We start from the raw sequence: 21749 nt of genomic DNA, 5'->3' as shown, positions 1-21749 counted from the left end.
ATGGAGCTGGCTGCCAATTTTTCTACAGCTGGCATAAAATAAATCAGTGTAAATAACCAATGCCTCGAGGTGATTTCCAAATCCTGGTATTTAAAGTTTGGTTTCACTAAACTGGCAGTCTGAGTATTTTAAGTGTAGAGTACACAAGTTTAGCAAGAGCGGTGTTACACAAAGATCCACAAAGGACCAACAGAAGGGACATTACGGATCATTTTAGAGGTCCTGACCTGGAGTTACGCCAAGACTTCGTTTTTTTTTGTGATAGTGGGACCTGACCCTGAGGGCTCACGGCCGGCCACATTTCCATATCACAAGGATGTGGCCTAGAAAGCAAGCACACCTTCAGAGTTACAATGCCTTGTGGCCCTGTGGACAAGTCAACTCTATGCCAGTGTCAGCAACTAAAGTGTGACGAGAGAAAACAGAACATCAGATCCGCTGTCGGGGGCCATGTACCCGGCGAATCGCGCTCTCTCTCTCATTGTGGGGTGGGGGGGGGGTAGTTTGTTGCCGATTCTTAAATCGGAGAACGCAGGGGAAAAAAAAGTGACGCAGCAGATTTTATCATCACAAATCAGCGAGTTGTTTAGTCTGTATCTCCCCTCTCGCTGAGTTACATGTCTCTGCCCCTATATTAGAGACAGAGAGCCTGTGAATTGCCGGGTGAATGATCAGTTTTTGTTGTACTGCAAATCATGGTCTTTCTTCGGGGCTTTGCTATTGCTTGCTTGGTGGGTGCTGAAGCAAATGGGGGAGGGGGAAGGGGAAGGGTCGTCACTTTGCTGCTGCTTGCGTATGGGAGGGGGAGTTGGAGTTCTAACAATTTAACTGTCACTTGTTCTTTGGGCACTTCTGTTTTTGTAGATGTCTGCGAAGAACAAGAATTTCAGGATGTATATTGTATACATTTATTTGATATTAAACTATTCTAGAGTTATTATATTGTGGATAGCTGGGATAGAGAATCAGAGCCGGAGAAGGGGGAATCGGACAGGAGAGGCCAGAGGACCATGGAAGAAAGGAAAGGAGGAGGACCACCAGAGGGAGGCGATGGGTGGGTAAGGAGATAAGGTGAGAGAGTGAAACAGGAATGGGGAATGGTGAAGGAGAGTTGGGGGGGGGGGCAATTACCAGGAGTTAGAGAAATCGATTTTCATGTCATAAGGTTGGAGGCCACCCAGGTGAATATGTGTTGCTCCTCCAATCTGACTGTGGCCTCATCGCAGCATTAGAGGAGACCACAGACTGACATGTTGGAATGGGAATGGGAAGTAAAATTGAAATGGGTGGCCACCCGGAGATCCCTCTTTTTCTGGCAGATGGAGTGCAGGTGCTTGGCAAAGCAGTCTCCCAGTGGTAGAGTGGGGAGGCTTACTAGACAGGTTTCAGCAAGAAAAGGGTTGGGCATAGTAACTTTCTGGCTAGTTCCTTCTTCATTCTTCACTCGTTAGTGCACAGTTGAGCAGTGAGAATGGCTCTAGGGGCTGCGTTGTGAAATGTGGGAATTCTGAGAGACCTCCAGCCTCCTGGATAACCACACCTGCACCAGGTGCACCGAGCTGCAGCTCCTCAGAGAATGTGTGAGGAACTGGAGATGCAGCTTGATGAACTTTGGCTCATACGGAAAAATGAGGAGGTGATCGATAGGAGCTACAGAAAGGCAGTCATCCCTAAGCTGCAGGAGGCAGGTACCTGGGTGACTGTCAGGAGGGTGAAAGAAAATGGGCAACTACTGCAGAGGACCCAGTAGCCATTCCCCTCAAAAATAAGTATACCGATTTGGATACTATTGAGGGGAACGACCTACGGGGGGAGCCAGACCAACCCGATTTCTGGCAGTGAGTCCGGCACTGTGGCTTAGAAGAGAAGTGTGGGGGGCGGTGTAAGGAGAAGAGAACTACAGTAGTGATATGGGACTCCATAGTTGGAGACGTAGACAGGAGATTCAGTGGGTGTGAAAGAGACACCAAGATGGTATGCTACCTCCCAATTACCAGGGTCAAGGATGTCTCAGATCAGGTCCACAGCTTTCTAAATTGAGAAGGTGAGCAGCCGGAAGTCTTGCTACATTTTGGCAATGGCATAGGTAGGAAAAGAAAGTGAGCTAGGTAGAAAACTGAAAAGCAGGACCTCAAGGGTAGTAATCTCTGGATTGCTGCCTGTGCCACGCACCAGTGAGGATAAGAGTGGGATGATTTAACCGATGAATGTGTGGCTGCGGAACTGGTGCAGGGGGCAGAGTTTCAGATTTCTGGATCATTCGGATCTCTTCTGGGGAAGGTACGATCTGTGCAAAAAGGACAGGGTGGGGGGGAATATCTTTGCAAGCAAGTTTGCTAGGGCTGTTGGGGAGGGTTTAAACTAAGTTAACAGGAGTGCTAGGGCTGAGGATAAGGCAGCTGGTATACAACCAGATGCAGTCTGCAGTGTGACTGTCAGGATGATGCAACCGTGGCTGACAAGGGAAGTCAAAGACAACATAAAAGCAAAAGAAATGGCATATAATAGAGCAAAAACTAGTGGGAAGTTAGAGGATTGGAAAGCTTTTAAAAACCAACAGAAGGCAACTAAAAAAGCCATAAGAAGGGGAAAAGGTGAAATACAGGAGGTAAGCCAGCCAATAATATCAAAGAGGATACCAAAAGATTTGTCAAATATATAAAGAGTAAAAGAGAGGTGAGTGTAGACAGGTCTCGGCCCAAACCATCGACTCTTTTCTATAGATGTGGTCTGATCTGCTGAGTTCTGTATGTGTTCCTATAACTACAGTAGTTGGTGAATGCCCCTCCAAGCTTTATTCCTTGTGACAAGAGGATGCTCCACAAACATCACTATTTTGAATAGGATCAAAGTGCCTATTGGTAGTCCAAATGATAACTAAGATCAAGGTGATGACTCTTGTCTGCGTTGCACACGATTACCACAGATTGTATTCTTTACCCAATTCACTGCACACTACCCCTGACTGTGCTCTTTCTCATATAATTTTGTACAATATGTTTAATTTTTGTTTTCCTTGTGACTGTTAAGTGTCTGATGCCTCATGGACGCAGATAAGCTTTTCATTGCACCTGTGCATACATGTACTTGTGTCAGGGCATGGATTAACAACATAACGATAAACTCAACAACGACTTCAGGTATCTAACCTGCTCCATAAATACCTGTGCCCCAGAGCTGGCCAAGCTCTTTCAGTACAACCACAACGTTTCATCACTAGTCTCCCATCGTGTCAGCAGTGGGAATTTTAAGTACATGACGCCCAGCTACAACACTAATTCTTCAGGTGGGAAAACAGACCACCCTCACATTCAGCAACCTTTGTATAACAACCAGAAATGTCAATATTTATTTACAGCACACAGTGAAAGATAATGGGCACAATGTCTGAGGTGAAAGTCTTTAGTAGCCCCCTTTCCTGCACGTTCAATAGCAATAGCATTGTTTAATGCACAAACGTCATCATCCTTAACTGAATCACTGACTCTAAACCAGAAGCTGTCACAGTGGCACAGAATAATCTGTAGCAAATGCCTCATCAGAACAATACACCAGGAGTGTGATAAATTGGAATTTCCCTACACTTAACTGATAAATGGGAAACATTACCAGCTCCACAGATCATCCCAGGGATCCTTTATAACGTAACACTGAGAGACAGTTGTTAAATTCAATCAATTTGGCAAGTATGATTTAACGCCAACTGTACTTTGGGAATCTATATTCTTCCTGCAGTTCCAATGTAAGATTGATAATAGCTGTGACACAGATTGTTGCTTAATTACAAGGTAACCAGGGAGTTACATGGGTTAGTACATGGTATCAGATCCATGCTTGAGAAGTAACAATGGGAACATCTGAGAGCAGATCCTTGCTACTTTCCCACAGAAATCTTCTCCAAGAGAAACACACACACACACGCAAAAAGTACATTAAAAAATTAAATTTGTATCAGTTTTCATGACATCATTGCATTGAAGCATTTTCCAGTCATTTGATTATTCAAGTACATATGGGGTGCTAATGTTTTTTTGTGTCATTCATTTTCGGAGGGGTTTTTCTTTGTTTCATGGATGTCTGTGAAGAGCAAGAATATCAGGTTGTATTCTGTATATATTCTCTGATATTAATTTGAACCATTGAATGTAGGGAAATCTGTAGTCATTTTCAATGTGGCAAACTCCCGTCAGAGACCAAACACAACCTGGCACCAGACTGTCGAGGCAGAAATGAGAACCCTGAACCACACCCAGTAGAGAAGGCGGCCGAGGACAGACAGAGATTTAGGATCTTCATTTTTGCCCTAAAATGCCAGCGGTGTAACAGACAGTAACTACTACTACTATTACCCCTAGGAAAAGCCGTGCAGAAACAACCACAATATTTGTTGTGATGTCAACTGATTGACAAATACAGGCTGGCCGATCAGCAAAATTCACTTGAGATAACAGAGTCTTCAGTACCATCCAACAGGCACCTCCACCTCCAATGTGTTCTCAGTGTCACATTGGATAGTCCCTGGACTTCTGTACCAGAATCTTCGACACAGATTCTGAGCCCACAGTTTTCTCCTCCACAAACAAGTGCTGCACTAGATGAGCTACGGTTTACCCAAAACAGAATGGAGGCACAAGAGAGTGCACGTTGGAATCTGGAGCAACAAACAAGGTGCTGGGAGAACTCAGTGGGTCAGTTAACACCGTGGGGGGTGGGGGGACAGTGAGGGGAATGGAGAGTTGGAGTTTCTGGTGAAGACCCTTTATCTGTCCAGATGAAGACCCTGAACCTGAAATGTCAACTGTCCATTTCCTCCCACAGATGCTGGCTGACACACTGAGTTCCTCTAGCATTTTATGCTGACACAAAATACATGTTCAGTGAGTCTATTTTAACTAATTTTACCTTCACTGGTCTTGGTAGATCTGGGAATTTCCATCTCAGGTAAATCTGGCTGGCAACAGAGAGGCCAATGAAGAGCCAGTAGTTAAAGCTGAAGTAATTGATGAGCGTGTAAATATCTTCAATGCAGAGATAGATTAAAGCCATTCCTCCCTGAATAACGAGAATAAACAGTTAACTTGACACTCAACAGAAAGGCACCAAGGACATACTCTTCTTCAATACTTAAATTACATTTCACTTTTTTCCTTCAAAATAGTAAATACTTTCAGTAGTTTTATATCATATCTCATAAGCATTTTTGATGTGCAGTGTACTGATCAAAGTAAGCAGAGGTATATAAGTTAGCTAATTTGTATACCATTTGGTATTAGTAGGCCAATCAGAATATAACTTCTGTTACTGAAAAGTTAATGACATTCTACATTCTTCAGCCTAGGAATGTTTTTTTTGCCTCAAAACATGCATCAGGGAATTCGGCAGCCAGATCCTGTTATGCTCAAGCAGCTGTGCGTGACTGACGTTCATACAGGCGAATACTTCAGCCAGCTTCCCCACTAGAACAAAACAGGTAGGCTACTGGTAAGAAAGAAAGGTTGCAACATCAGGAGAAGCAGTATCGGGGAGGAGTGACATCAAGTGATGGAGCTGAATACCAGAGGAGGCTCTAGCTGCAAGACAATCATGATTTTACTACCAATGGGCAAAACAAGTGGCAAGACTCAATATCAATGATTTGGGTGAGAATATACAAGGTACAGTTAGTAAACTTGTAGATGACACTAAAGTAGATAGGACGTAGATTCAAAATCAAAAATTTACAAGGGAATTTTGATCAACTGAGTGAATGGGTCAAGGAATGGCAAATGGAGTTTAATTCATATCACTGTGAAATGCTCTGTGTTGTAAAGTCAAATCAAAGTAGGACATTTACAGTAAATGCTAAGTCCCTGGTGAGTGTGTAGAAGAGGGACTTTGGATTTCAAGTAGATGGATTCCTGAAAATGGAGTCAGACAGACAGGGTGGTGAAGAAAGGTTTTTGCACCTTGGCCTCTGTCAGTCAGGATACTGAGTAAAGAAGGTGGGAGGTTATGTTTCAGTTGTACAAGATGTTGGTGATGTACGGTGTTCAGTTTTGGTCATCTTGTTGTAGGAAAAATTTTATTAAACTGCACAAAGTGTAGAAAATATTTAAAAAGATGTTGCCAGGACATGAGCAAAATAGTTACCCACTTGGGGTCAATAAAGTACTTATTATTGCTGTTATTATTATAGCCAGAGGTTGGACAGACTAGGAATTCTTTCCTCAGAGGATAGGAGACTTGACAGGTGATGACTTGGGTATAAAATCATGAAGAGCACAGGTTTAAAGTGAGAGGGTAGATATATAGTGGGAATTTGAGAGCTAAGTTTTCCACCCAGGAGATGGTACATATGGAATGAGCTGTCACAGGAAGTGGCTGAAGTTGGTGCAAAAGACAGCTGCGCAAGTAGATGGATAAGGAAGGTTTAGAAAGATTGAGTCAAAAACAGGCAAATGGAACTAGCTTTGTTGGGCACTTTGGTTGGTGTGGACAAGTTTAGTTAAAGGCCCTGTTGCTATGCTGTACGACTTAATAACTCTGTGGGTCTCAGATCCATAATGGACATTTTGAGCAAGTGAGTTCAAGAGAACGCAGGTGAAATTTCTGGGACAGACATGTAAAGGATCCTATCAATTATTTTGAGATTCAATCATTTGCAAAGCAGACAAATCTATTGTGCCACTTCCAGGCCACTTAAAAAAAATAACAGCCATCATATATTTGAAGCTAAAATACCAGATCACCAGAGGTATGTTTGTATTTGCAGGTTTACCTGAGAATGTGACTGTAAACTTGCTAGAATACTCCACATGGAAGTTTGTAGAAATTGTGTTTTAACTAATAAATTTTCCCAGTTGGTAACGGGGTCAGGAGGAAGTAATGAGCAAAGATACCATTCCGTTACAGAAAGGAGAACGAGTTTATCAAAGACTGTGGCTGCATCATTTGGGACTCTGACAGCGTTCCAGAGCACAGTTACATTCAGTGAAAAATTAGGGAAATTATTACAAAACTGGATAAAGAGAGACCAACATTATATTATACTACTGAATGCCATCAATTTGAAAAGGATCACAAGTATGAAATATTTTAACCAAAACCCCAAAATCTACCAAACGTTGAATAGCCCTTTCCACTACCCATCGTATCTATGTCGCGTAGATTTTCTCTGGCTATATCAGTAATACATCACGGATCAAATACAAACTGAGATGACTCTGCATCTGCATGGCTTTCATCTCTAATGTTCCTTACCAGAATGTGACATAAGATGGTGAGAGTGGGGAAGTGGAAGGGAATTAAAGAGAAAACTAAAGCTGAATAATTAGTTTTATTCGCAATGATGACAAAATCGAAGCATTCCATTTTTTAAACCTCGGGACTTCTGTGCTGCAAGATTACCTTGCATCAGTATGTTTGTGGACAATAAAGAAGCTGCTTCTATTCCCTTGTCCAAATGTTTGTAAAACGAGGGTTAGGAGACCGACCAGCAAAACTCACCAACACTTTCTTTCTGTTCATCACCATCACCACACTAAATAGATGCAAGTCTCCCAACAAGCTCCACTAATCCACTTAATGTTGATAAAGAATGAGAACATTCATTTCATAGAGTGTACTTACATTAAAGCACAAGGCTGGGATGGGGGTGCATCTAAAAACATGGACCATGCACAGAACATTTGGTAGGTGACCTTCCCTTGAAGCAACAAAGTAAAGCCTGGAACATAATGATTGGAAATGGGTAACAATGTTTTACCAGTTGTTCAAACTTCCTCACAATTAATCTACTTAACATACTGGAAAGAAATCAAATGCAGAAAGTTTAGCTCAGCAATAATATTGTTCTGGAAATGCCACTGGAGTTTTGTTCAAAGTTCAAAGTACATTTATTATCAAAGAATGCATACATTATACAAGCTTGAGATTCATCTCCTACCAGGCAGCCACGAAACAAAGACACTCGAAAGAACTCATTAAAAGACCATCAAACACCCAATGTGCACAGAGGGGGAAAAAAAACATGCAAACGATAAACGCAAGCATTCTGAACAGAAGTCCACAACAGTCTGTCCACAGACACTTAAATTCAGCACAGAGCAGAGCAGGGAGCTGAACCGGCTCATCCCTTGCCTTGGACCTCCACACCCGGACCTTTTCAATTTACTCCGACACCTAAATTGCACCCAAACAGCGGGTTCAGTCGCTTCGATACGCTCAATCAGCATTTAACGTTCAGGAAGAGGAAATGCTTGCTACACATCCAGCTGCAGTAACAAGATCTGTATTTCTCAAATACGAAGAAGCACGATGTATCACCTGTCCACACCTAGAGGGGAATTTTCAATACAGTAAAACTCCAATAATCAGCCATGCTCAGGGCTTCAGGGCTGCAGGACCAGCGGTGTGTGTGGGCAACTTATTCAAAGCACTTCTAATTGACTTTTTAAAAAAGACGGTATCCAGTGAGTGAGACAACTTCAAAAGAGAGAATAGGAATCCAGGCTCAATGCGTGGAAATGGAACATGGGAACCAGGGCCCTAATGCGTGGAAGGGGAGTGCGGGAACCAGATCCTCAGTCAGAGCCTGGAAAATAGCTGGTGATTCAGGTGCCGAACTATAGGCAACTAGTCCAATAGCACATTATTACAGGAGCTTTAAACCTTAACTGAAGATCAGTGACCCATGTAACAGCTGTCACAAATCACAAGATGATAGGACAGGTATCATACCTAGCCATCTGATGCAGACAGGAAATGTAGTAAGAGCAAAATCAGGACATCTAGGCATTCTGCAAAACTAGTCGACTCCTGTACTCAAACGGATCTGGGCCGTACCCTCCAAATATCCGGACCTGCCTCTCGGTTTTTTTGTACTACCTTACTTCCCATTTTTCTATTTATGATTTATAATTTAAATTTTTAATATTTACTAATTTTAACTATTTTTACTATTTAATATTTGTAATCCAGAGAGTGTGAAGTGCAGAATATCGCTGTGATGATTGTACGTTCTAGTACCAATTGTTAGACGACAATAAGGTATATAATTGTTTTCAACTCTGTGATTATGATCTGCCTTAAATTCACCCTTCTTCACCCACTGACAACCTTCCAAGAAAACTGGTTTCTTCTCTTCTCCTACTGTCGCTCTTTCACTATTAATGACTACAACTACGGACTTTCAGGCCTTAAACAGCATCTCACTCTCTCTCAGTTTTGATAAAATTAAAGAAAATGCAATTGTGTGCACCACTGATTCACTTTAAATATAAGTGTTTGCATTATCCTAACAATTTGAATATTATTGTTTGAAATTCTTCAAGTTAATTCAAGCATCAAAAATACATCTGGTAATGAAGTCAGCCACCAGAGAGAACTTGTCCAGATTTTTTTTAGCATTCATTTCCTGTTCCTTTCACATCAAAAGGAAGTCCAATTTATTTGATTAGACTGGCAACAGACGGAGAATAATCACTGCTCTGTCTTCAGCTCATTAGCCAATTGTGCCTTGTTTAGTGAAACTCACATTGTAACATTAAACTCTAAATGAGACATCTGGAAAAGCAATGAAGCAGATAGTCGCAGCGCAACCACGCAAGTTGTGTCCAAGGTACAGTCAGCCTCTGTCTCTGAACTTACTTAACATACGGCATAATAAATGTTTCCGAACAGAAATAAACATGGGTAAAAATGCATGGTACAGTGAGCTATAACAGCAGAATTCTACTTCAGAGTTTGAACTTAAATCCAGGTTGCCCTTGTGAAATTGAAGTTCTCTCTCACTGGATGGTAAAATTACCTCAGGAGATGGGCGAGAAGGAAAAGTCCAGGGTCACAATTACTCAACACCTTAGTAGTCAATCAACATCAACATCAGAAACGAGAAGCAATTTCACTCTCCACAAAAGCTGCCTGGCCTGCTGAATATTTCCAGCATTATGTTTATATTATAGCTGCTTTACTGAATACATTTTACTCTAGGTTTTCTACTTCCATTTATAGTTCCACTGCAAAATTAGTCAAATCCTATATACATATTCATGTAACCATCATATACGAGCCTGAACTTTTCGGTATGCTAGCAGGTACCTCTTCCAACTAATAAAGTGACCACTGAGTCTATCTTCGTGGTCTTCTGCTGCTGCAGGCCATCCACTTCAAGTTTCAACATGTTGTGCATTCAGAGAATCTTCTCTGCACACCACTATTGTAATGGCCATTCTCCTCTGACCGCTCTCATTAACAAGGCACTTTACCCACTGAACTGCCACTCACTGAATGCTGTTTCTTTCTCGCATCATTCTCTGAAACAACCAGAGAATGATACGCATGAAAATCTCAGGAGACCTGCAGTTTCTCACACGCTCAAACCACCCTACCTGACACCGACAATCATTCCCCGGTCAAAGTCATTTTTATCACCTACCTTCCCCATTCTGATGTTTGGTCTGAACAAGTGAACGAACCTCTTGACCATGGCTGCATGCTTTATGCTCTGAGTTGCTGCCACATGATAAGCTGATTAGATATTTGCATGAACAAGCAGGTGTACGGGTTTATCTATTAAAGTGGCTACTGAGTGTACGTACCGTGATTAATTAACTCAGCAAACTGAATATTTTGGGAAGTGGGAGGAAATTGGAGCTCCTGGAGGAAATTCATGTGGTCACAGGCGAATATGCAAACTTCACACAGAAATCACTGGAAGTCAGAATTGAGTCTGGCTACAGCTCTGTTAGTTCCATGGCAAATGGCCATTTCACCCATGGGCCAGAGCTGCAAGTTTCAGCAGAATTTTCCCATCGTGTGTCATACTTTCTCTTTTAGCACTCTACCGAGCAGGAAGAAAAATGCATCATCCAGACTGAGGTACCGAGGCTCAGGGAGGAGAGCAGCGGGCCAATTTGTTGATCAGAAGATTGGGAAAGCTTGGGGGTAATGGGTAATCTTGGGCAATCAAGAGTAGAAATTGGGGAATCCTAGGGACAACAGAGTATCGGAGTCATTTCAAGGGGTGGGGCCAATCAGGAAAGCAGAAGACTGGAGAGGTAGGAGGGGGGAGTCCCAAATGATGTAAGATTAATATGGAACTTAATTTGATGTGGATCACGTCAGGCACAGAGCTTTTAGAGAACCACTGAAACGTAGGTCCTACTTCCTCTACAACCCTCAAAATACAGCACTGAAAGGGGAATGAAGTCACTTAATGCAACACACATCAAAGTTGTTGGTGAACACAGCAGGTCAGGCAGCATCTAGGGTCTCGGCCTAAAACGTCGACTGTACCTCTTCCTAGAGATGCTGCCTGACCTGCTGTGTTCACCAGCAACTTTGATGTGTGTTGCTTGAATTTCCAGCAGCTGCAGAATTCCTCATGAAGTCATTTAATGCAGGTCTGATACTGAAATCATCTCTGATCTGTGACTACTGCAGGAAATGTCTTACTGAATTTCCAGTGACTTAAACCAATGCAGAAATGGTCATAACAAAGTTTTACTAAGTACACAGCATACAGTTAATCTTGTAACATTGAAACAAATAGCCCTATGTAATTAAATTTCTAGAACATCTATCAACTCCTTTCTGAGAAGCCCCTTGGATCTACTCCAATTCACTTTCAAGGACCCATCTCATGTTCTTGGTATTTATTACTATTTACTTATTATTAATATTTCTTTATGTATTTGCAGTTTGTCGTCCTTTGCACACTGGTTGAACTTCCAAGCTGGTGTGGTCTTTCATTGATTCTATTATAGTCATTATTCTATTATGGATTTACCCACCAGAAAATAAATATCAGGGTTGTATACTGCGACATGTATGTACTTTGACAATAAAATTTACTTTGAACTTTATGGTGAAAACATTTTGCAATAGGATGGTGAGCAGTGGAAGGAAAGAGAAAGCACCATTAATTTATTATCACCATAAATTTAACAATTTATTATGCATTTTAACTTACGTACACAGGAAACTTTAATAAATAATGCAAAATATTGCTGCTACAAATGTGAAATTTTTAAAAAATTGCTGGAGATAGTCAACGAGTTAGCCACACCCACAGAGCAAATAAATGGAGTTGCACAATGTATTTCATCAAAATGATAAAAACCGTGAATTTTCATTTGAAATTTGTTGAGCACAAATTATGAAAAATGACACACCAAGATATCCTGCTGAGAAAAGTTATAACTTGAAAACAACTATTCATTCTCAACAGTTACTATTTCTTATCAAATCTTCATCAGAATTTGAAAAGGGGTTCCTGAAACATTTCACTGTTTCTCTCTCCACAGATACCATCAGACCTGCTGAATTTCCCCAACATTTAACATTTTTACTTCAGCATCTACAGTTTTGTTTTTGCTTTTCAGTTACTGATGCATGATAACTCAGAATGTACTGTAAAGGTCATTCACACACCACGTAGTAAATAACATCTCAGCATCCTACACTGAACACACCATCAATGCTTGTGCAAACAGGATGACACCATTCCCAAGTTACAAGAGACAATACCTCAAAAGCATTTTGTTATCTACAAAGTAACTTTGTCCACCCAAATGTCTTAAAATGCATGATGTACAAGTATCTCCCTTTCCTTCCACAGGGTCAGTCTCCAGCTTATTAAAGAGCAAGCTGTGCTTCTCAGACTTACCGGGACGCTGCAATGATTGATGAGTTAAGGCCACCGTAACAGGATATTGCCACAGACAATGGTATGAGCCACTTCACGTAACCCAAAACGATCTCTGCAAAAGTCTAAAGAAACATACAGTAGTCACGTCTAAATTTCAACTTGTTTGCAAAAACTTAATACTTAATAGACAGAAAATAAAGTACTTCTGCTGAGGTTATTTTAATATGGTTCCTGATGACCACTAAGCGTTATATAAATCCTTAACTTTTATTTATTTATTGAGATATAGCACGGATCGGGCCCTTTCGCATTTCCAGCCACGCTGCCAAGCAATTCCTCAATTTTAATCTGAGCCTAATCACAGAACAATTTACAACGACCAATTAACCTACTAAACAGTATGTCTTTGGACTGTGGGAGGAAACCGGAGCACCTGGAGGAAACCCACACAGTCATGGGGAGATGCACAAACTCCTTACAGACGGTGGTGGGAATCGAAGCCGGGTCACCTGCACTGTAGAGCATTGTGCAAACCACGATGCCACAATGATACTCTATAAGCTGAATACCAGAAAAAATAGTTGAATCTCTTTATGGCAACTTATGCAACTTCGGCTATTCTCAGCTCGGAGAGGAAAAATAACTTCTGAAAGTGACTGAATGAGACTTTGTGTCACAGTGCAAGACTGACCCTCACAAACCAAAGGTGATTAAAGACAAGGTCCCACCTCAGGTTCTTACCTGTTAACAGACTGGGTACATTCTCTGATGAATAATATAACTGGAAAACAGAAACCCTCTTGCTATCTTCACCCCCACCCACACAACCACACACCAAGATAATGAGCTGATTCAGTTGCATCCTCATGATAAATTCTTACCGTTATTTCACAATCTACAAGCCACAAGTCCAATAGGCGATGGAGTACAGCTTACTCCATCAACAACTCCAACAACTCACAAGAAGCCTGAAACTATCCAAGGAAAAACAACCAACATGATTGGCACCTTATCACCACCCTAATCATTTACCCCCTCCAGTGATGGTAGTGTGCATCACCTCAGTTAGAAAGAAGTACAAAAGAGAACCAGGCTCTTCGGCTCACTAGGCCTGTTCTGACCATCCGCCACCTCCCACCCATTACACTATCTTCCTACATGAATGTTATTTCTTATTCTCCTCAAATTTCCATCAATTTACATAACGTCCCCACCCTCATCCAATTCAACTCACTAGCGGCACTTAGCTCAGGCAGAACGAACATAAACTCCACGCAGACAACACCTGAGGTCAGGATTGAACCCTGATTGTCAGTCCTGCAGGACAGTGGGTCCATTAACTGTTTATCTCCAAAAATATCCCCCAAACACGTCCTCTACCACTATTAAAGACAAGGAAAACGATAAGGTTGAAGATAAAGTACCACATCAGGTTGACCAACGTTGTGACTTGAAGATCCAGCCATACATTTCTGTTGTTGCTGGGTCTAACATTGCTGGAGCACTTTCACCAGAAGGTCTGCAACAGTTCCAGAAAGTAGCTCATCACTACCTTCTGAAGAGCAATTAGGAAGAGGCAATAAAACGCTGGCCTTGCCCGGGTCACTCTGATCCCAAAAGATAATTAAAATAAAAAAACAAACCGGACTCCAGCTTTGGGCAGTTTAATGAACAATAGAATCAGAAATCAGAAATATTGTATCTATCACCTGATAACCTGAAGAGATTCTATAAAATCCACAGGTACTCCAAGTAGCATAGTGGCTAGCATAATGTTATTACAGTGCAAGGGATCAGGGTTCAGTTACCACCGTTGTCTGTAAGGAGTTTGTACGTTCTCCCCGTGACCACATGGGTTTCCTCCAGCTTCTTCAGTTTTCTCCCACATTCCAAAGACTGTATGGGTTGGTATGTTGTGGGTATGCTATGTAGGCACCCGAAGTCTGGTGACACTTGCCCCCAGTCCAGTACATTCAGGACACAAACGATGCATTTCACTATGTTTTGATGCTTCAGTGTACATGCGACAAATAAACCTTTTAAAGCTTTAAACTATAGTTGAAGTACTTGCAAACCCTCACCTCTATCATAGCCATGTTTCTGACAGAGGAAAGAGCCCTAAATACTTCAAAGAAACAATGGTATTTATGATATCTTAAGCACGATGTGGTATACAGTTAGTGTTGGAAAGTTATCAGCAGATGATGATTAATAATACTTTGCATTTTGTATGTTAATGCAAGAAACTTTAACTTGTGTTTCCAACCTAAATGAGCCACTGCATATATTCCTTGGTGTTAAAATAGTTGTTGTGACGCGTCTAGTGTGGTAGTGTAGTGCAGCGGTCCCCAACCACTGGGCTGCAAAGCATGTGCTACCGGGCCGCGAGGAAACGACAGGAGTCAGCTGCACCTTTCCTCATTCCCTGTCACGCACTGTTGAACTTGAACATAGGGTTGCCAACTGTCCCGTATTTGCCAAGACATCCTGTATATTGGGCTAAATTAGTTTGTCCCATACGGGACCGCCCTTGTCCCGTATTTCTCTCACTAAGGTAGAGTGTTCCTATGAAACCTTTTGTGCCAAAATGGCGTAAAGCAAAGAAGCAATTACCATTAATTTATATGGGAAAAATTTTTGAGCGTAACCAGACCCAAAAATTAACCTACCAAATAGCACATAAAATCTAAAATAACACTAACATATAGTAAAAGCAGGAATGATATGATAAATACACAACCTATATAAAGTAGAAATAATGTATGCACAGTATAGTCAGGAAGATTAAGCCAAAACTGATTTGTGGAAAAAAAATTGGCACGTACGTGCATGCGCACACAGGTGCCCGCCCGAGGCTTCATGGTCATGGTAGTCTTTCTCGGGGTAAACACAAGTGTCCCGTATTTGACTGCTACTTTTGTCCCTTATTCGGGAGTGAGAAAGTTGACAACCTTAACTGTAAAAGACATGCTGAGGTGGGTTTAACCCTACTTGAACACCCATTCCCCCCCGCACCCCGTCGGCCGGTCCGCAAGAATATTGTCAATATTAAACCAGTCCGCATGCAAAAAAGGTTGGGGACCCCTGGTGTAATGGGTAGTGCTTGTTGCTCTCACTTTCAGCTTCCAACACTGGCTAGAAGTCTTGCAAAAAGGAGAGCTGAATGTGTAGTCTCTCCCTGCTAGTACATAGCCACTCCAACAACAAGCCTCATGTGGTGCTTCTTCATTGGCGACACACAGAAACTGAACTCCTTTCGGACTCAGGCTGAACTACAGAGGACGGGGAGGAGGTCTGGTCTCTCCACACATAGATTGCAGGCCCACCGGTGTGTGGGCACACCCTGGCTCTCATGAACCAGATCCCCAGCTATGGGTAAGTAGCCCCACTGCCTTAATTCACGTAAAGTTACAGTTGTGAGGAGAAACTGATGAAGCTGGAACAAAAAAAACTGCAGACACTGGAAATTTGAAACAAAACCAGAAAAAGCTGGAAGTTGTCTGTGGGTTTGTAGAGAGAGATAAATAGGGTTAACATATTAATGATGTAACAGGAAAACTGAGAATACAGATGTATTTGAAGGTTTATACAGAAGAAACAGGATATCTGTCATAGGGTAAAGATTAAGGCTGACTGGGTAACGTAATTGCTTTCAGTTCTGTTAATTACAGAAAAAAAATCCAAAATCTGGAACTACTAAAAAAAAGTGTTAATTTGCAGATGAGAGGGAAGGGAAGAGAGAATCAGAACAATTTTGACAAATGGTTATTCAATTGTAACAACATGACAGGGAACAACCATATTGTGCTGTTTGAATTGGACCCTGCAACCCCGACAACGAGTGAGCACTACCTTTCAAATTGCTGCAAACTCGGAACAGTTCTGTATTGATTTTGTGATCAAGGTTGCACAGCAAACAATTACATTTATTTGAGATGACAATAGCCAAATTCCCTAAGTCAACTAATTTACAGTCTTACACGGACACACATGATTAACACCAGTCCATTGTCATGGTCATGATTTTAGTATTACATACAAGTGTACTTAAGTCAAAGGAACCATCTGTCCCCATGGAAACAGACTTTTCCAAGTGATTGTCAGAGTAGGTGGTGCCTAACAAGGTTAACAAGAACAGTGTACGTGATTAATGTTTACAGGTTGAAGAAACTGTGTGTTAAAGAGGATAGTGCATCAGTGTTTGTATGGTACTTGAACAATAAACCATTAAAAGAACAATGAGTCAAACTGCCTTTAAGCTACATTGAAGATTCATAATGAACTTGGGAATGATACCATTTTAAGAGGTTACTGATAGGAATACTGGCAAGTGTTCAGTGGAGAACCGTATGTATGTAATGTGAAGAGTTAGTTTACTTGCAGGTCAGAAACCACTTCTGCCCTGTCAGTTATTGACTGACCCTTTCAAGGGATGCAGCAGCTCTTTCCCATTGGCTGCCTTGCTCGCCACAGTTCCAGGTGCCTCAGAGGAATAAGAATGGCACGTGCGAGAGACTCGCAGGCTTCCCTTTGTCTCCAGGGGCTCATCTTCACACTGAGGTTGTGACCGGTGCTGCCAAGAACCATTGAGAAACTGCTGCAGATATAGGAGGGCCCACATGCACACTTGGCCAAGTATCTGTTTGTTGAAAGTTTACTTTTGTAGTTGTGTAACTTGGGGAGACCTAATGTATGTAGTACCCGTTGAGTTTGAAGTGTTGCTGAGTGTTTAGTCATGTCGTTTTTGTAACTTTGGGTGGCTTGGTCAAATGTTTTACTGTTTGTAAATAAATGGTTAATGTGCCTATCAGTGTCTTCTGTCTCACTTACCAAACGCATGAACCTGCTTCACTGTAACAATGTGTCACTAAACACAAAGACACAAGTGTACACAGAGGTAAAAGCTCCATCCAAACCATCCTTAACGCCCTTCATTTTTTCCCCAAAGAAACACAAATCTATTCTCAGCAGGGTCTGGAAAATTCTGCCGCACTTTTTTTCCGATTGACTTTTTTTTTATGAACGAACCGTTCTGCACTGTTCAGGAAATTCAACATGCTACTTCCCGTTGTCACAAGCAGATCCCCCAACTGAATTCCCAATGAGGGAGACACAGGCTGACACCATTCCCTGTGTAGCCAATATTTAGTGCCCTTAGAGATACGGTTGTTAGGCAGGAGTTGTGCTCACCCCACTGGGAAGTCTGCAGCTTAGCACTTACATCCTTGGGGTATGTTACTTCACTGAAATTACTCACCCCTACACAACCAGTCTCCAAGTCACCTTAACACCATCTTTTCTCAGTCACCTATCACTGCTGGTCCCCTTCATAAATCTACTGACCTGTGATTCCTCCAATTCTCCTCTCTGGCACACTACCAGTAATACCCACCACAATAGCCTCCACTGACCCCATCTGACCTCAGCCTCAGCCTTCAGGACAATGACCTCCTAAGAGCTACCAGGTGGCTCATTGTTCATTGACAAAGGCCTAGACACTAGATACTAGAATACTACAGCACAGTACAGGACCTTTGGCCCTCGATGTTGTGCCAACCCATATATTCCTTAAAAAAAACGTACTAAACCCACACTATCCCGTAACCCTCTATTTTTCTTTCATCCATGTGCCTGTCCAAGAGGCTCTTAAATACCCCTAATGTTTTAGCCTCCACCACCATCCCTGGCAAGTCATTCCAGGCACCCACAACCCTCTGTGTAAAAAAAACTTACCCCTGATGTCTCCCCTAAACTTCCTTCCCTTAACTTTGTACATATGCCCTCTGGTGTTTGCTATCCGTGCCGTGGGAAACAGCTATCCACCCTATCTAGGCCTCTCATAATCTTGTAGACCTCTATCAAGTCCCCTCCCATCCTTCTACGCTCCAAAGAGAAAAGTCCCAGCTCTGCTAACCTTGCCTCATAAAACTTGTTTTCCAATCCAGGCAACATCCTGGTGAATCTCCTCTGCACTCTCTCCACAGCTTCCATATCCTTCATATAATGAGGTGACCAGAACTGAACACAATACTCTTAAGTGTGGTCTCACCAGAGATTTGTAGAGTTGCAACATGACCTCTCTACTCTTGAACTCAATCCCCCTATTAATGAAGCCTAGCATCCCACAGGCCTTCTTAGCTATCCTATCAACCTGTGCAGCGACCTTGAGGGATGTATGGATTTGAACCCCAAGGTCCCTCTGTTCATCCACGCTTTTAAGTAACCAACCATTAACCCTGTACTCAGCCTTCTGGTTTGTCCTTCCAAAATGCATCACCTCACACTTATCCAGATTGAACTCCATCTGCCACTTTTCTGCCCAACTCTGCATCCTGTCTATATCCTCTTGTAACCTTCGACAACCTACAGCTCCATCCACAACTCCCCCAATCCTCATGTCATCCACAAACTTACTCACCCATCCTTCCGTCTCTTCATCCAGGTCATTTATAAAAATCACAAAGAGCAGGGGTCCCAGGACAGATCCTTGCGGCACTCCACTAGTCACCGACCTTCAGGCAGAATACTTTCCTTCCACTACTACCCTCTGCTTTCTTCCTTTAAGCCAATTTTTTATCCAAACAGCCAAGGTTCCACTGATCCCATGCCCTATGACTTTCTGGATGAGTCTCTCGTAGGGGACCTTGTCAAATGCCTTGCTAAAGTCCATGTAGACCACATCTACTGCCCTACCCTCATCAATTTCTTTTGTTGCCTCTTCAAAAAACTCAATTAGGCTCGTGAGGCACGACCTTCCCTTCACAAAGCCATGTTGACTATCCTTGAGTAGACTGTACTTCTCCAAGTGCTTGTAGATCCTGTCCTTAAAAATCCTTTCCAATAGTTTGCAGACCACTGATGTAAGACTCCCCGGTCTATAGTTCCCAGGATTCTCCCTATTACCTTTTTTAAACAAGGGAACTACATTTGTCATTCTCCAGTCCTCTGGCTCCTCTCCTGCAGCCTAAGAGTATTCAAAGATCATAGCTACTGCTCCAGCGATCTCTTCTCTCACTTCTCACAGCAACCTGGGGTATATCATGTCCGGCCCTGGGGACTTATCAATCTTGATGTTTTTAAGAAGATCCAACACTTCTTCTTCCTTAATCTCTACATTGTCCAGCACACAGGCTTGTTCTATTTCAATCTCACCCTGATCAAGGTCCTTTTCACTTGTGAATACTGAAGCAGAGTATTCATTTAGGACCTCCCCAACCTCCTCCGCCTCCAAGCACATGTTGCCTTCTTTATCCTTTCACAGCCCCACCTTCATTCTTGTGATCCTTGTTCTTCACATACGCATAGAACACCTTGGGGTTCTCCTTAATACTACATGCCAAGGCCTTCTCATGCCTGCTTCGAGCTCTCCTAAGTCCCTTCTTAAGCTCCTTCCTGGCTACCCTATATTTCTCATGAGCCCTTCCTGCTTCTTAAAACTAACATATGTTTCCTTCTTCCTCTTGACGAATTGCCTCACGTGTTTCGTCAGCCATGGTTCCCTTTTCCTACCATTTTTTCCTTGTCTCAGTGGGACAAACCTATCCTGAACCCAGCACAAGTCGTTCCTAAACTTCCTCCACATTACTTCTGTGCTTTCACTCTTGAACATCTGTTTCCAATTTATTCTCGCTAGTACCTGCCTCATCCCTTCATAGTTAGCCCTTCCCCAGTTAAGCACTTTCCCATTTTGTCTGTTTTTATCCTTTTCCATAGCTATGCTGAAGCTAAGGGAGTTGTGGTCACTCTCACCAAAATGCTCCCCCACCAAGAGGTCTGCCACCTGATCAGGTTCATTACCCAGAACTAGATCCAGTATGGCCTCTCCTCTCGTCGGCCAGTCCACATACTTTGTCAAGAATCCTTTTTGAACACACTTGACAAATTCACCCCCAGCTATCCCCTTTGCAGTCAGGAGGTACCAGTCAATGTGAGAGAAGTTGAAATCACCCATAACTACAACCCTGTATTTCCTGCACCATTCTAAAATCTGCCTGCTTATCTGCTCCTCGGCGTCCCAAGGGCTATTTGGGGGCCTATAGACTACACCCAGCACAGTGATTGATCCCTTCCTATTTCTCACCGACTCAGTGGACTCTCCCTCTGCAGCGTCCTCCCTTTCTATAGCCATAATACTATTCCTGACCAGTAACACTACTCCCCCCTCTTTTCTACCTCCCATCCTATTCCTTTTAAAACACCTAAACCCCAGTACCTACATCAGCCAATCCTGCCCTTCCTTCAGCCAAGTTTCAGTAATGGCCACAACATTGTAGTTCCACGTACTGATCCATGCTCTAAGTTCATCCCCTTTATTCCTAATACTCCCAGTGTTGAAATAGACACATTTCAACCCCTCTAACTGGCTACATTGCTGAGTGTCTTGCTCAGTTGAAGTTTTGTGAGGTGATTGAATGACCAAACCATTCCAGCACAACCCCACAGGGAGATTGGTTTCATTGGGGTTAGGTCAAGTTACTTCACTGAAGGATCACAGAAGGTTCCACCTCATCATACCATACTTTGTAAATAATAACTATTGCTGTAAACCTGAATCCCAGCTTAAGGAACTCAGTGTATTAACAGACAACCAAAATCAGTGTCACCACAATCAGGCAATTGATTCAGCTTGTTTTAACAAATCTGTACAAAGACTTACCACAGCCACAGCATCACTGTGGAGGATGGTGGGAATGTCCAGGACTGTGTAGTAAGCCACGTTTGTCAGAAGGTAGATAACTGTTACAATAGGCATTGAAATAGCGATAGCTAAAGGCAGGTTTCTGTCACAAAGCAGAGAAACAGATCATCAGTTACAGGTTTGCAATAGTACACCAAGCAGTAAGTGAATATTCCTTTAGGATAGTCACAAATACTCAATGTAACTCTATAAAAACTTAGATTAAGATTGGAAATAACTCTTGTAGATGCTGCCACGAGGAGGGACATTCCCTACAGAACCTCGTGGTATGTCCTGATGAGAACAATATCGCCAGCTCAGCATACTTCACCCTCATAGCATGATGACAAGGGCTGATTAAATGGTGAAATACAAGGCCTTAAAGAGCAGTGTGCATGACAGGTTGTGCCTTACCAACTTGATTGAGTGTTTTTGACAAGGTGA

At 42.4% G+C, this 21749-nt stretch overlaps 1 protein-coding gene across 4 annotated transcripts in view; it reads right to left on the bottom strand.

The window, feature by feature from the left end:
* LOC140212613 (Y+L amino acid transporter 2-like) overlaps positions 1-21749 on the bottom strand; it is a 75272-nt gene that overhangs the window by 9108 nt on the left and 44415 nt on the right. For all 4 annotated transcript variants that reach the window (XM_072283624.1, XM_072283622.1, XM_072283621.1 and 1 more), the window contains exons 5-8: positions 21285-21408; positions 12647-12750; positions 7609-7705; positions 4903-5052 (exon numbers count right to left, since the gene is read on the bottom strand). In XM_072283624.1, the coding sequence (XP_072139725.1) occupies positions 4903-5052; positions 7609-7705; positions 12647-12750; positions 21285-21408 (475 nt within the window). The remainder of the gene's footprint in view (positions 1-4902; positions 5053-7608; positions 7706-12646; positions 12751-21284; positions 21409-21749) is intronic.

Source organism: Mobula birostris, chromosome 19 (assembly GCF_030028105.1).
Source record: "Mobula birostris isolate sMobBir1 chromosome 19, sMobBir1.hap1, whole genome shotgun sequence".
Classification (NCBI taxonomy): Eukaryota; Metazoa; Chordata; class Chondrichthyes; order Myliobatiformes; family Myliobatidae; genus Mobula; species Mobula birostris.
This window is presented reverse-complemented; position numbering and strand designations above follow the sequence as displayed.